The sequence below is a fragment of the Rhamphochromis longiceps genome, linkage group LG18, assembly GCF_057381845.1.
Source record: "Rhamphochromis longiceps isolate RC_006_pf linkage group LG18, R_longiceps_female_GT1.1, whole genome shotgun sequence".
NCBI classification, from domain to species: domain Eukaryota; kingdom Metazoa; phylum Chordata; class Actinopteri; order Cichliformes; family Cichlidae; genus Rhamphochromis; species Rhamphochromis longiceps.
The window spans coordinates 8,853,822-8,870,628 of record NC_140574.1 but is presented as its reverse complement, the minus strand read 5'-3'; the positions used below and the strand labels follow the sequence as shown (position 1 = coordinate 8,870,628).

Sequence of the window (16,807 nt, the reverse complement as noted above, 5' to 3'; positions counted from 1 at the left end):
AAGAAGTCAAAACAGAAAGCCAAGAGCAACACAAACAGCCAGCTTCTGCCACAGCAAGGGGTAGCTGTAGAAAGGCAAACCGGATCATTATTAAGCATCGACCATCAAGAGCTGGAACAGCAAAAACTACATTTAAATCAAGCAAACTAATGATGTTACACATCTGGATTCAAATAAAACCATATCACTACAAATTAAGAAGGAAAGGTGGCGTTCACATGAAGGGTTTCCTGAGAAAACATGCTGTTTCTCCAACATTGCAGGCTATTTCTAATATTCATGTACCCTAACAATAAGTAGTTCAATACCATACTGCACAGTGCAGAAAATGTATTATTTACCAAGTTATTATCAAGCAAACAAACAATTTGGCATCACAAGATTACTTAAGGTATTTTGACACTTCATTTACCATTTTATAGACTAATAACAAATCAGATTATTAATTACTGATGAAAGTGATCTTTAGTCGCTGCCCTGCATTTATCTGCGGGGGAGCTGCTCCACTGCAAAGAGTGCAAGAGTGGATATATTAGTACCTTGTCACAAAAAATTAATAATTACACCCATATGAAAGGGATGTGAGGTGAGGGCAGCCTGACAAACATCATGTATCATCATAATCACTTCCCTCAATCAACAAATAGTGAATAATTGCTAACATACAACAAACAAAATAAACAGGCTGGTTAAGTGAAGTGTTTATCAAACAACAGGTGGCTGAAAGACAGCCAAAGCTGATAATCAGGTCTTTTCATTACATGGCTTATTGACAAATGTATTCAACATTGTGATTCACCATACAATTACTAGGCTTTTGTGTAGCATTGTTTTTCCCCATAACCAAACCAACAATAGGCACTGATATGCCTACAGGAGCCCTAAGAGACTTCATTACACTCGTTCAGCATTTGATGGGTAACACACTGTTTAGTGTTTCTACAAAGCATGCCTGCTTTTTTCTTTAGCACCATGACATCCCATCAATCTGTCAGTCTTTTATTGGTGAAAACGTCACTCACAAATTGCAGCTGATGTGTTGAATGCAACAGATTAAATGAACTCTGACGTCCCAGTTATAAAACCACATGTCGCTTTTACCTTTTCTGTTTTACCAGGAGCTTCTTTGTCTCCTTGTCCCTTGCTGGGAACTTGTTCTTTAACGACTGGCGCCTCGTCATCATCGCTGTCCAGGATTTGACGGCAGCGTTTCACAACCTTCTTGATGGGCGACTCTGCTTCCTGAACACCGTTCTGCACCTTCAGTGGACTCTTGACAGGCCTGGAGATAAACCACAGAAACACACAACAGATATCACAAATTTTAAATAAAGCACTAAAGGGGACCTATTGGGCTTATTTCCATCTCAATACTTTTTATTCTGTGCTTTTACTTGAGTAGCTTTGCATGATTCACAGGTCAACATATTATATAGCCTATTATTTATAAATAATGAATCTACATTAACACGGCCGGTTTTTTTAATCAAAATAAATTTTATATTAAACGGTGCATGCCCTGCTCTACTGTCACTGTAATCCACTGTTAGGTGGTTGCCAGGCAACCTGCATAGCATCATGATATAATATGTATTGTGATAAATCAGATGTCACCATCACAGAATTAAAATGATGCTTTTATAAAGTGTTATAGATCAATTAAGCATTTTTGGTGGGTGGTTGCCAGACATCACGATGACAACATAGGATATGATATAGATGGAAACCTTTAGGGTCCTAAGATGCATCTGTGTACGAAGTCTGGATACTTAACTACTGCTTGTGTAGAAAGAATTCACAAACAAACAGAAAGAGACTTTATTTATTATAGTTAGAGATAATCTATATGCATAAAATAATCAGCAACTAAAACTTTAAAATTAATAAAGACTCTGCTGCTGGAATAACTGCTTCCAAGAGAGAGGGGACCAGCTGTGCGAGAGAAGCTGTGCAAACAGCTTGTTTGATGACTTTTATTTACATTTTAATGTGAAAACACTGAAAAAAACAAACAAAGAAAAATAAGTATTCGTCATTCAGGGTTTATTTTAGTCAGTGTGCTTTACAGCTGAACGCTGGACATGCCATCACTGACCCAAACAGGCCAGCATGTCTATATATATCTATATATCTTCTTTTTTTTTTGGGGGGGGGGGGGGGGTGCAGTATAGCACCAATTGGGTCATTGGTTACACTCGACCCCGTTTGTTTAGCTTCACCTGGACCTTGGAGCTCATCATCTGTCTGAAACAAGCTGTTTCAGGTCTCCCACTCCTTTTACATTTATTTATATATTTTTAAAGGTACACTTTGCAATGAGCTTCTGCAAAGTTTAACTAAAGCTGTGACCACCAGGGGGCAGTATTTTTTGCTAACTTGTGTATTGTTTACAGATATGTGAAACTGTGATACTTCTTTTTTAAGCTACACTAATTTCCTCAACAGACTTGGTCTTTTGCTATGCTAAAAAACAAGCACTAATAACCTGCCTGACTGCTAAAGATACACTGAATACACAAACCTTTACAGAGTATTAGATAAAAGTACAGTGCAGCCCTTGTTCAACTTGAGCTAAAATATCTTCTCTCTGTAGATATTTAGGACATAAAGCCATTGTTTCTTCATATAATATTGACAAATTCATTTAAACTTGTTAAGTTTTAAACTGTTTTAAACTCGCAATATTTAAAAAGGCCACCTTTAGGAGACTTGATCGCCCATCACAAACAGAAGGCTTAAAGAGCCGGTTTACAGGAACTACTTACATGAACGCTGACTTTATTATTCAAAACTCTAATTGTATTTGATATAAACAGCCACCATTTTAACAGTATATTAATAACAGAAAACAAGGAAAAGCATAAAAGAACACTTTAAGGTTAATTCATGTGGTAATGTTGACCCACAAGGTGCGATATTAGGCATTTTTACAGGATCAAGTCAACAGTAAAATCTGTCATAAAAAGAAAACCTATAAAATCAAAGTAAGACTCGTAAAAAGAGGTCAAAGCAATGATGAGGCGATCATTACAGAAAGGAAAGTCAATTAAAGTGAGTTTTAAGACGTACTTAAAAGATTAAAGAGTCTAGAGATAATGAACATTTTATCACCAAAGCAGCTCGGAGATGAGAAACTGAAGTTCTCGTCTCTTCATCTTTTGATAGGAACAACTGGACACAACGTTTCACTCAGCAGCGAAGATAACTGCACATACGCCTAGCGTGGGTGGGCTTTCAACACAAAAATATGTTTGAAAATGGTATCAGTATGCGCCGTATCAGCCACCTCGCTTTATGCTTCTGCCTGAATACAAATGCAGGTATTTTAACTGTATTATAGGCAGTAAAAATCTCCATCCTTCTGATAATATGACAGTTTTATTATGTGGTTTATTCCTTAAAATAGCCCTGTTTGTCCAAGTATAAGGAAATTTGCAGCCCAATTAAAAGTTTTAAGGGTTCAAAATTGGCCTTGATGCAGTGACTATGTTATGAATGAGTACATTAAACTCCACTAAAACAAAAGCCAACTCTTCTAAGTTCAGGCTATGTAACTATTATGAAAACAAGACATCTGAGACAATAACTATTAATAAAAAACACTAACAGTTATTACTTTTGCTCTGCAGTCCTTTTCCCAGTACAAGTGCCAGAAATAGGTGTGCATTTGCACCTCTATTAAAAATCAAAGACACTCAGCTGTGGCTTGAATTAAGATGAGAAACAAAGAGAAACCGGTGTAAATAACCACAGTAAAACTAACGAACAAAAGTCTAATTAGAAAAGATATACAAAAGGGTTTTTCTGAAGGTTTAACAAAAATGTATAATGTTTAAACAGTCGAGGTTTTACAGCAGCAGCCGCCAATGCAGAAGTTTTAACTGACTGCACCGTGATCACGTTATGCAAAGTCTGAATCTTCATTCTTTGAATAAGATGGGACTTTTTGGGCCAAGCAATTACTATGTAAGGTAAACCTGAGGTTTTAAACTGATCTATCCTCACAGAAGTAGCACGAGCATGTTCAAAGCTTAAAGAAAACAAAGAGGTGCAGGATTTTCATACATATACATCAAAGCTGACACCAGGATCATGATTTTTAACTCTTTTGTTTCCAGGTTTTAGGCTTTAGTTAAATAAGGTAACACCTACTCTTTGCCTGAACTATATACAGACCAGGCATGCTTACATGTGGAGTCAAACTATAATTTGTGTCTAGATTAATTCAATTGATCTGAGAGATTTAAAACACCCCAGTGTCAAAGCTAAATTAACAGTGATTCCAGGCAGCAGACTCTAGATAAGTCTTAACTCACTTTTTCACAGGCTCCTCTGCAGCTTTCTTCTGAATGTCCTTGCTCTTGGGCTGAAAGAAGGATCTGTAAAAAGACCACACAAGCATTCACTGGCTTGATACATGTTTATACCAACACGTGTCTGTATTTAGTGCATTAAAGTGTAATAAAAATCGGTAATAAGACCGCACTTTTACAATAATACAGAAAAAGGTTTGCCTGTTAATTAGAAACTTGCTGAATCACAGATTACCATCTTTGCTATCTAGTGTTAGAGCAATGTGGCTCCACTGATCACAGCCTCTATAAGGCAGGAAAATAACCTGCCTTTAAAGATCATTTATACTTATATAGCTATGATATCGTCTGTGTCTGTGCTGGAGATAAAACTACCCTATTTTCCAAACAAGTGACGCAGATAAAAACATGCTAAAGCTAGCTTACAGGTAGTCCGATTAACACCGAAACGGACATGTTTTTGTTTTTTTGTTTTTAGTGTAACCCCCTGTAAGTCACACATAACCCCCCGCCCGCCCGCCTGATCACCACTCATTACACAGCTAACTCTTCTAGTGCACAGACACAAGCATCGTCAAGCTAGCGCTAATTTCCACCAAGCTAACTGCAAACTTTGGCTTGCACTTACGCGATGCTCCGCTGCATGTTGTTTTTAAACTCTTCCTTCACCTGATACCCGGTTAAAACAAACGTTTAAATCGCAGCAAAACTCCAACATTCACACACACGAAAACACCAACTCCCGCGCTGCAGAGGGGCAAAATAATAACTTGGAATATTCGGCGCCAAAAGTTGTATCTCAGCCAAAGATTGTCAGAGGAGAAGATGACTCGCTACGGGAGCCCAAAGCGAGCGGTTTCCGCTCGGTACGCATGCGCACTCACGTACTTGGTTTACCCAAAGAAAAATATATTTTTACTGTAGCTACACAACATGTATTGAATAAAACTACTCTGTTGCTACTAATAAGATGTGACTGTGCTTAGTCAAAGCTTCTACGCTACTGTTAAGATAGTATACAACTCACTATGGAATGGACAAGATGAGTAAAATATAACAAAGCTAATGGTTTGCTATGTTCATGCAGGTATATAAAAAATAGTACTTTAAATTTTTTGTCAGACTTCTCTTGCAATGGCTGCATGTTTCCCGATGCAATCTGTATTAAATGGTACCTGAATTTAATTCCTGGTGTTTTTCAGTCTTCCCAGCAAGTACACATCAGAGGCCATGACTCATAATGAGGAGGAGAACATTTTGAAAAGCTAAAACACTTTTAAAGTCTGCAATTTACACTGCCAAAATGGTGCCAAGCAAGCTAAAAAGGCATGAGGGAACCAGGGTCAGTCTGATAAGGAGGTGAATGCCAGTTATATAAACTGGTAGAGCAACGCAGAGTAAAGGGGGCTTGATCTGACAGCAGAACCAGCAGAGATAGAGGCTATTTTTTTAGTGACATGAATATGAGCCTTGACATTTTGCCTCGACCTTTGGTGGATCTTGGGTAAAAAAGGTTTGAAAACCTACAGTCATTCCAAACCAGGGGTGTCGACCCCTCTTTAAAGATAGTATGAGCCCTCTGTATGGGGATCTGCACAGCCTTTTTAATCTCATTTCTGCAGATATTCAGAAAATATTTCTCAACTTATTACAATCCGTAATATTCAAAAGTAAGGCTTGGCTTTTATTGAAGGGCCAGAGTGTCCTGATGGTTAATGTGTCACCAAATTAACCACAAAGTTACAAGTGGACTACCACAAGTAAAAGAAATACACATAAAACTGTGAGAAAGTGGTGGAAAGTGAATGTCAAACAGCTTTCCCCAATTTTTGTCAGTCATTTTCTTTGTCATTTTTGAGTTTTACATGAAGAGTAGCTCAAAAAGTGATGTGATATTTGAGATATATAAAAAATGAGTTCATTCACACTGGACAAGCCCATCGAGTGTGTCGTAATCTCCAACTACAAGACGCGCCAAGCAAAGACAGTACTCAGAGAATGTGCCATTTGTCAAATGCTTTCCACTGAAAGCCAAATAATAGACAAAACAGCATCTTAAAATTACAGTTAAGAAGAGTTTTAAAGGTTACAGGGCTAAAAGAGAACAAAAATGGCCCGAGTGTGTCTAAGCTTCTTTTTATTGTCATTGCAAGCTTTAGAAAGGGAACATCTCATCCAGCAGTTTTATGCCAAGCAGGCCAGATCAGTAATAGCACCATACCCATCCTTTAACATAAAGAAGTACAAGTGAATGCTCCAAGAAAAAAAATAACACATATAATAAACAAATGAATATATCTTGAAAAACAACACCTTAACTTAAATGCAACAAAATATAAGCAAAAAGTGACAAAATGCTTCAAATGTAGATTCCTCTGAAGGCTCCATAATGTTGCTTTAGAGCAATATTAACAACACCCCTTAAAAAATCTACAACTTAATATCAGGAAAAATAAATAGTAGCTCAAATATAACGCGTACTATCTTTACTGATCAGAGTGGCACCTCTGCTGTTTTACATCTCTCCGCTTAGGCGCTCTCCCGGGAAAATGGGGTGTAGTGAAAGGTTCATGAGTTGTCAAGGACGCTACTGCCCCCTGTTGTGTCGGGGTGGTAACTGCAACAACACCGGCTCCTGGAAATGACACTGCAAAGACTACACGAAAGCCCCCGTTTCAAGAGGATTTTCCCTGGGCCTGTTTGAATGCATCATTTATGGAGCTCGTATTATTTTCATGAAGCCTGGAGCAGGGGGCTGGTGAAATGCTAGACAAACAGCTAAATAATGCAAGCTGAGTGCACTGCTTTATTTACCCAAACACAAGTGTCATGTAGTTAATTGTTTACAAGTGCATTTCCCCTACTGTGGCGTGAAGTGCTGACAGAAGAAAAGCAGGATTCATAAATATTTCTATGCAAAATAAAAAATAAAAAAATGAAGAAGAAGAAGACAACATGGTCCAACTAAATAAATAGCCCACAAAGTCTGTGCATTTTAAACCACAGGTAGTGAATAATAAACTATTGTACAACAAGCTCAAACAACACACAAAAAAGCTTGTGTTTGAGAGATTTGAGGAGGGAAAGCAGTCCATCTGTTGCAGCTTGTTTTCTCTTTGTCACTCTAACCGTCTCCCTGCTGCCTTCTCCTCATCTCGAAGTTGGGTCTGCTTCGCTCCCTCATACAGGCTCCGACTGACGTAATGGTTCACATCCCACCCTGCGGGGCTCTTGTGCAGCCAGCGAGCGTTCAGGCTCAATTCCCCCAGCTCCCTCAGGTTGACTCCTGGCCGTGCAGGGGTGGAGATGACGGGGAAAGGGCCGTGGAGAGCCCGAGGCACGGGGAGCGGTTCAGGAAGGCAGCACGGGAGCAGGAAGGGGTGAGGCAGAGGCTGAGTCGCTGTCAGGAATCAGAGTGAGAGTCAAATCAATCAGAAAAGTAACCCCTGAGACACATGCAGAGCTCAAACACATAGTGATTTATTAATACCACTACTCTGATGCATTGAACGGGCTTTAAAGCCATTCAGGGGGAACCTAAAACTGGTTCTAAGTATTTAAACTAACTGTTTAAAGTGAATATTTTAAGTCTATAATAGATCAAACACAAAGAAGAACAGCAATCTTGAGTCTAAATCTTCATTAAAAATGTCAAATTATGAGCTATTTACTGATATTACAGTAAAACCGCAAGTTTCTGGATTTTTTTTTTTTTTTTTGGGGGGGGGGGGGGGATGACGACATGTAAATGAACATTAAATTAACATCTTTCCCACATAAATTCAATCTTCTAGGAAACGTGCAGTATTAAAACTTCCAAGGTGCAAAGTACAGAGCATTTTTTAGCATTTACTTTCTTTCATGCGTGTTCAAGCTGAATGAATTTATTCACTCTGGAGGAAAAGTCTTCAAGGTCAGGATCGAACTCCTTCCTTGCATTATTTTCCATCACGTCACCCTGTTTCACCTTGAAATACATTAAATTACAGAAGAGGCAAGCCATCAAAATGACGTCTCATTGGAAATTGAACTAAATGCAGCTGAAGGAGTTTAAAAATCTGCAGTTTACAGCAACTGAATAGTGAGTTGTGTAATGTGAAAGTGAGTGAATATGAGGACAGTGGAAAGGCAAGGTAATGTCAGTCCAGCTAAAACTACAATTACAGCTTTCTTGATTACAATCAAGTGGAGAATTCTCAGTAAAGTCCATGAAACCTACTGATCCTTTCGATGAGTGTGTCTGGGTCTCGAAAGCCTTTATTAGACTTCATTGAATCACATACAATTTTACCATTAAACACACCATCCTTCTCCTGCACTAGAGGAAAGAATAATTACAAAATAGTTATGAATATATAAGAACAAGAACATCAAATGTGTATTAATCCAGAGGTAGAAGTAGTCCCGAGTCAACTGAATTACATTATGTGGACAAAAGTACTGGCCTTCCTGCACATGATATGCTACGAAGCTCCCAGTGCACAGCTTTTGTACTGATGTTAATAAGAGAAGTGCTACAGTTATTGGGACAGCAGAGAGTTGATGAATTTTACACGTCTCATTAGTAGCTCCACAGAGCATTAGTTTGCACGTTCGCCTAGCAAATGTGTGCCTTTCAGGAGTCAAGCTACAGTGTTTTGGAGACAGGGTGATGCACGAATAAAGACTAAACAAAATGAAGCCATAAATTATTTTCTCAAAGTCAGTGAAGGAGAAAAAGAAACGAGCTCACACGATAACATTTATTTGTTTCTTTGCAAAAGGGTGTTTTAAAAAGGTCAAGATGACTGTTAAGGAAGGCGTGAAGGTTAGGGGCTCCAAAAAGTACCACTTTTTATTTTCGGCTCATACAGGTTAAAAAAGTTCAGTGTCATCCACAGTGTTATATCATCAAAGAGGTCCAAGAAGACCTTCAAGGGGGTTGTGGTTTACATTTCAAGGAGCAGATATGTTTGGGAATCATCTGCACAGCTGTGAAATTAAGTTCCATATTTATTGAAAATTGATCCTAGCAGCAGCATAGAGAGTGAAATAAGTACTGGACTGGGAATGGACCCTTGGGGGATCCCACCTGTGAGGGAAGGTGATGATAGATAAATAAAAAAAACACCCAGCCTGCCTGTTAAATATGATTTAAACCATTCAAAAACAGCCTCTTTAACGCCCACACCATGATCCAAGGTTACCACTAAGGTCTAAATAAAAGATGATTAAAGACTTTTCAAAGTATTCTCTCACAGATTGCAATTTGGGACTCTTTGAGAGCCAGATTTCTCATATTATGTGTCTGTAATCACTTGGTGCCTCCAGTGGTATATTATTAGGTTGACACATTTGCTTTGCGAGTGAAAAGTTGCTGGTTAAATTTCAGCCAGCGACACAAATTCCCTTTGGGATTGTATTAGTAAGGGCATCCGGTGTAAAAACTCTGCCATATCAACCATGCAGAGCTACCCGCTGTAATGACCCCTTGTGGCAAGGGAGCAGTGAAAGACAGCTTTTTATGTCTTCATCTGTGTTAGCTGGACTCTGTAGACCTCGTGCCTTACCTCTGTCCATCACTGACCCTGCTCTTCCACAGAGAGGAAGGCCACTGTCAGCAGCGAGATGAGGGAATAGAAGAGAGCCGCTCTGGACGAGCTGGAGGGATGGAGGTATATGAAGAATTAGATGGAAGGATGGTTGAAATGCAAAGAGTGCAGACAGACAGAGAGTGCACAAAACATCAAAAACACCAGGTGAAGATTAATTTATTTTTAATGTACGGAGGATCAAAGCTCCTGGAGCTGAAAGGAAAAAGGGACTTCAGATGATGAAGACATTAATCAAGTTAATTGAAGTATGGTGTTCCTGATATTTTGCACACATATCTGAAAAACTTAATTAGAATATATGACATTAAGAGTTTAATTCCAAAACTGGACTTTTTTTTAAATAGACTCTGCTCATGCAGCGCTTTTCTACCTCAGCAGACAAAGCGCCTCCCTACTAATCCCCACTCCTACAAAATGTATCAAATAATTAAACAAGGTCTGGTGCTTTTTTTAAAGGCTAGCAGGTAACCTAAGCCCTTGCGCTGCCCATGAACATGATATAACTTTAACACACTGACTCCCTTCTACTTTAGAGGACCAGTCAATTGCTTGGTTTTACATTAAATGATAAAATTTCACTAATGATTTTTATTCAAGTCAGCCAAACTCATATTAAATGATAAAGTTGAGGCAATTGTTTCTATTAGAGCTGGTTCATTTTTTATATATCAAATAAGGTAATTAATTTATTTCAAAGTGCTGAGGAATGAAACTCTTCCTAAAGGACTCATTTTTTGGAAAACTGGCCAAATGACAGGTTCTATTCCACTCCACTGTATTTATAGTGTTATATAAAGTGTAAAATAACCCAGAAGCCAGTTTTCCACACAACAAAGTCCTTTAAGATGAAGTGAAGACGTGATGAATGACCTGATGGCTCGGTGCTGGTGGTGCTGGTGGTGCTGGCGGTGGGTATCCCGGATAGTTGACGAGGATGAGTTTACTGAAGTTGAACTTGTAGGTGAATCGTTTCCCTTTGGTCTTGTGCAGGATGCGTTTGTTGTAGTAGTATCTGGAAGTAAAATGTTTTCTCTGTCAAGACTACACTCTGAAGTGTGTGTCTAAGGTACGCTTTGCTGTTCCTGTAGGGCACTTTAGATTTCTTTGCTGCTTTCCAGGTGGCATGATTTGCATCTGTGGGCATTTTAGATTTGAAAATTTAATTTGACAACATGTGTTGACGAGGAGCCTGAGGAGGAAGCTGCACGGAGAGAAAGGATTACTCATATTCACAGTTAAATATATATATATATATATGTATATATATATGTATATATATATATATATATAGTCTGTTTGTATAACTTTTTTTATTTCAGTCTTTTTTTCTTCATTACAGGGAAAATTCAAATAAACTTAAATAAATTTCAGGAAAGTCAAAATCAAATTAAATGAGAAAATATGTATATTATAACATTACTTGTCTTAAATTCATTTTAAATCTTAAGTTTTCAGAATATGTTGATGCTAATTTACCCACCTGAGGGCCCGGCTGAGCTTGTCGTAGTTCATGTGCGGTTTGCCCTTCCTCTCGCCCCACAGCCTGGCCAACATCTCAGGGTCCCTAATGACAAACTCGCCCCACTCCCCTCCCCAGCCGATGGCCCCGCCCTCGCCTCGGCCCAGTAGCTCGAGGAGGAAGTGCCAAAGCTGGATCTGTCGGGAGCCGGGCGACCACGTGGGTTTGTAGGCCCAGTCAGGAAACAGCACTGCTGGAGAAGCAATTAGGAAACAAGGAAAGTCAGCAATCTAAAATTCAGTGGTGTGTGTTTGAGTCCCCATTAAGGTTGCTCATTCATTTTTCTCAGGAAGCTACAAATCACACTTTGATTTGCTGGGTTAATATCTTGCATTATTGGTTAAAGTTAGGTGAGAAGTAAGCAAACATGAGCTGTAAACTGTATATAAATGATGGGACGAGCTGAGCATTTAATTGACCATTATGATTTTATTTTTTAGAAGTCAGATGTTTTTCTAAACTAAGACAGGTTTTTATTTTTTGTTTCTCTACCGACTGAATACAATGAATGTATTTTTTCAACCACACACGTCGCCCCCTGTTGGCCATTACAAAGACTGCAAGTTTAATGCCAAATACACTATCATAATAACACATTACTGGTAAGTGGACTTTATCCAGTTAGATTCAGTGAGTGTGGCTGTTTCTTGTACTAAAACCTTGAAAAAGACAGAAGACGTAATTATTGGAATGATTAATTATGAATATTTGTTATTTGATTCATATCTAGAAGGTAATGTGTCTCATGTTTTGTTCAGATTGGGGATTTTTTTATTCTTTTAATCTTTGTGACAAGCTCAAAACTGCTATTAATGTAACAGAATAAAAACGCCACTGCATACGTTACATTACATGCTAATACGCTAATTTGCCATAAATCACCTCTCTGTCAGAGTTAAACAAACATATATGAAGTTTGCTGTGTGGAAGTTGTTGTTGTTTTTTGCTGGAACAAAAATTGCTGCACATCATGAAAAGAAGCTCCTAATATAACATCTTATTATCACCATATCAGATCGTGACTCCAATAGGCTTTGGTTTCTTTTTCTTTATTCCACAATGATTGTATGGATTTTTGCAAATGGGATTTTGGTCGTAGAGGAGTTTAACTGAATCTCTGTTTCATCCAGACATGTCATAAAAAAATACAGGCACAAACAATGAATATTTCTCATCATTTGTTTTGGTGGTCGTGAAGCTTTGTTGTTCTGTGAGCACAAACTAATAACTCTGCGACTATGAGAAAATAATTTCAAGCTTATTCAAGCTCAGCTCATTATTTTGGGTTCAGAAATATGCTCATCTGTTACAGAGGTTTCTTACTGCAAGCTGGTTATCTGTAAATTCTTCCACAAGGAAATAGATTGTCCTTGGATCTGTCTGAAGCTTTGCTATTTGAGACAAGACTGTAAACTTCAACAAAATTAATAAGGTGACGTGAATACATTAAAGCATAGATGGTTGTGTGTCTGTCTGTGTTAGCCCTGTGATAGACTGGCAGCCTATCCATGGTGTAAACTGCCTATCATCCTCTGGCAGCTGGGAAAGGCTCCATGACCCTGAACTTGATAGAAAGTGGAAGGATAAGATAAGATAAGATAAGATAAGATAAGATAAGATAAGATAAGATAAGAGAACCTTTATTAGTCCCACACGTGGGAAATTTGTTTTGTCACAGCAGGAGTGGACAGTGCAAAAGTTATGAGGCAAAAATTAGAATACAATAAGAATAAATACAGTACACAGCTGTACAGAATAGAATAAAATAAAATACTATATACAGTAGAATAAAATAAAATAAATATACAATAAGATAAAAATAGAATACAAATACAAATACTATATACATGCATGAATTGCTGTGTCTAACTTGTTGGCTGATAAAAATGTCCCATTTACCAAATATGTTCGTAACTGATAATACGTAATATAGTTTATAAGCTGGTAAAAACTGAAGTGTTAAAAGTTAAGACCAAGTTTTTTGGGGGGGAGTTAGAAAATGGATTACTAGATGATTAAGTTGTAACATATTTTAATTTAACTGAGCAAATAAACTCTAAAATAACAGCTCTGATGTGTCACCTCTCTGGTGGGGATGGAGCTAGCGCTTGTGGCCAAGAAATGCCAGCTAGATATAGTCGGTCTTGCCTCAATGCACAGCCTGGGCTTTGGAGCCTGTAGAGGGGCTGGACTCCATACTACTCTAGAGTTGCTCCTGTTGAGAGGCAGCGAGCAGTGTTGGGTATGCTTAGTTATCAGTTCAGTATCTTGAGGATTGTTGGACTTCTTCGATTAACCTCAGCTTGTCTATAATAAGCATCATGGCTGAGGTTAAGAGTGTTCTTTGCAGGTGGCATGAGGACTGTAGGCCAATCATAATTTTAGATCTGTGGTTTCAGGTTTTGAACACTTGGGTGAAGAACAGCAGAGTTGTGAACTGAACTCCAGCTTGCAGTGAGTTGAATCAAATAGTGGGGGAGAATGCTGAACAGGCTTACTGAACCTATACATATAGGTTCAGGTACACCAGAAGGTTAATAGATGTTCAGTAGCAATCTGAGGGACTCTGAGGACATAAAGTCCAAATGGATCATGTTCTGCACCTCCATTGTTGAGGTGGCTGTATGGAGTTGTGGCCTCAAAGTGCTTGGCTAGGAAGTAATCCCAGAACCAGATGTTGGACATTGGAGATGAAGAGAGAGCCGTCAAGCTGAAGAAGAAGTCCTACTGAGCATGATTAGCCTTTGGGACTCAGGAGGCAGTTGACAGGTACTGACCAACCAGTGCAGCTCTGGCAGTAGCCAAAAACTTGCATGTGGGAAGATTTTGGTGAAACCATGGAGAAAGACTTTCAGTCTTGATGCAATTCTGGGAAACTGTCAGGTGACTCAGGAGGAGGAAACAGTTTCCTGTTTACACTGTATACAGCAGGAGGTAGCCAGGCAGAGGAAAGAATATTTTGAGGATCTCCTCAATACTATTGAAAAGCTTTCTGTAGTGGAAGCAGAGTCTGGTAATGAGGGAGAGGATTTGCCCATCACTGGAGATGAGGTCACAGACCATCTCTCTGTCCTCTTGTGAGTAGGCTAGTATCTTCTTCACTTTATTTACTTCTAGTCAACTAGTCAGACTCCCTCTTGGCTCCACTGTCTTGTTCTTAATCTTCCTTGAAAAGAATGTTTACTGGTATCAAAATCAGCTTCTCTGCTTAACTAGAATAATGTCCTAAAAGATCCCCGAGTAAGTAAACTGATGGTGGAAATAAAACTGACAGATGTTCACGCTGGTATGCTCATGGACATTATAGCTTCAGTTTTAACTTAAGTACAGACTAAATATTAATATCGAAGGTCAAAATGGAGCAGCTTGTATCAGTTGCTGATTGGTCAAGGCGGCATCAAGACTGCACGACTTGCTGGCGCTGACATGATGACATATCATTCCTTTGTTTCTCGCAGTTTTATCTATTTTTATCACGCATCCGAATAAGATCTGCACCGAATGAATACATAATAACTCTTACATAAATATGAACGCTATCCCACACAAATGTCTACCCACACATATGTAAATAACTGAGACGAACGCACACCGACACACACGGTCTTACTTCTGCTCCAATAAGGTGAGGAAAGGTGACCGACTGAGGAGCTGCAGCTGCACTGCATCTGTTACAAAATACAAACAGATAAAACTCGTCAGTGTCTTCACTGGACTGATGGGTGAGAAACGAGAAGAAAATATCTTATAAAAAATATTAATTACCTCTCATCTGGTGTGAAATTAGCCATCACAACAAAGCACAAATGCAGCTGATTGCAGCAACTTATTCTTTCACCATCACCCACAAATTAAATCAATGGCAAAGCCAATCTCCCAATTGTATATTAGATCAATATAAGTAAATGAATATAATGTGTATGTATGCCCTGACAGTTTATAATGTGCCTGGAATTGCATTTGACTCAATAGCTGGTTTTACAGTGGCTTAAATGTGTGAAAGCACCATTTTTACCTGCAGACATTGTTTAATACTCTATATTTTTCTATAATTTCATCCTATAAACACACACACACATCACTCGCCCACAGACACAATGACCTTCCCAGGCGATTCACAGCAGCAGAGACACCCACCATCTTCCCTGCAAGGCTGAAAACTCATCTCTTCAAGAAGTACTTCACATAACCCTCTTCCCCCAACTGAATGATGCCTCCTCTGCTATAAGCCCTCTTCCATCGGCTGTAATATCCTCTTATCTTGGAGCAACAAAAAAAAACAAAAAAAAAACGATGTCTGCCTTCAGCTCTTATTTTATTTCCTTCTCCCATGCAGCACTGCTCTCACACATGATCACTGCAGGGTCACAGGGACATTATCAGGAAACCGCAGGAGACGAGCCAAAGTCGTTTCACTTGTTAAGGCCGATGATTAGACAAAAACAAGCTCCAAGTTGTTCCGCTTCAAGATTGAAAAACAAACTAAAACATGGGATCAAAAGAGGACTGCAGATGAATTAGAGTTAATTTAGTTTAGCTTTCTGTGCAATTTTATGCAGACTTTGGCTCTCATATTTAAATTTCTCCCCTTTTTATTGGTTGTTTTGGTGGTTAACTACAATTTTTTACTCCATAAGAGCACCAAGTGCCTAAAAATGCAACTCTAACTCCACCATAAATCTAATGGTAACTAGTTGAAATCATTATTTCAGAGAAGCACAACATTTTCACAGGGTTTTTTTTTAAGTAGGTGAATTTAAGGTCAAAATTTAACTAATCATTAAAAAATAATTTTGTTTACAAAGAGCAGCCTAATTCAGAAGCTCCCGTGCAAGTGTAATCATAATGCAATTGGTCCTGTTACCTTGATTGGAGCCAAAGTGGAAAACTCTTCGTTAAGATGAGTAACAATGATCAGTTTGTCTGCCGGCCCACTTCCAATCTGGGAGGACTGAAGGATGGATGGACCGAATCTTAAACCCTCTATCTCATCTCACCCCCTAACCGCACACAGACACACACTCCCACCTCCCCCTTCCCTCCTACAACATTACTCCCTCCTTCCCCCAGCCCCAGAATTAGGAAGACTGGGGCATGACAAAAAGATGTTGATTACACTGATGGTGAATGAAGAAAACCCTCCCAAAACATGAAACCATCACTCATTAATGAGTTAGAAATGCAACTTTGATTAGCTGCTGATAGATCATCATCGAACAGTTATTTTTTAACTATATTAACATGTTAATTTGTGTAAAAACAAATAGGGGCAAATGATTGTTATAATTTGCCAGAGCCGTTAAGTGCACCTTTAAATTCCACAAAAAGAAATCATTCAAATTTCCAAGGGAAGTCATATATGGACCACAATGTGTTATTTA

General features: G+C 38.7%; 2 protein-coding genes across 2 annotated transcripts in view; both read right to left on the bottom strand.

The window, feature by feature from the left end:
- The window catches only part of lig1 (ligase I, DNA, ATP-dependent), a 65,120-nt gene extending 60,020 nt beyond the window's left edge, over window positions 1-5,100 (bottom strand). Inside the window, exons 1-3 of the mRNA XM_085388125.1 lie at window positions 4,942-5,100; window positions 4,317-4,379; window positions 1,102-1,282 (exon numbers count right to left, since the gene is read on the bottom strand). Of these exons, the coding sequence (XP_085244251.1) occupies window positions 1,102-1,282; window positions 4,317-4,379; window positions 4,942-4,958 (261 nt within the window). The 5' untranslated portion in view covers window positions 4,959-5,100. The remainder of the gene's footprint in view (window positions 1-1,101; window positions 1,283-4,316; window positions 4,380-4,941) is intronic.
- Window positions 5,101-6,448: 1,348 nt separating this feature from the next.
- Window positions 6,449-16,437, bottom strand: LOC146647680 (uncharacterized). The gene is made up of 6 exons (XM_085388415.1): window positions 16,291-16,437; window positions 15,037-15,094; window positions 11,388-11,619; window positions 10,778-10,919; window positions 9,863-9,953; window positions 6,449-7,713 (listed from the first exon to the last, which is right to left on the bottom strand). Exons 2-6 carry the CDS (start codon window positions 15,092-15,094, stop codon window positions 7,433-7,435), a joined length of 804 nt encoding a protein of 267 aa, XP_085244541.1. The 5' UTR covers window positions 16,291-16,437; the 3' UTR covers window positions 6,449-7,432.
- Between the last annotated feature and the right edge of the window lie 370 nt (window positions 16,438-16,807).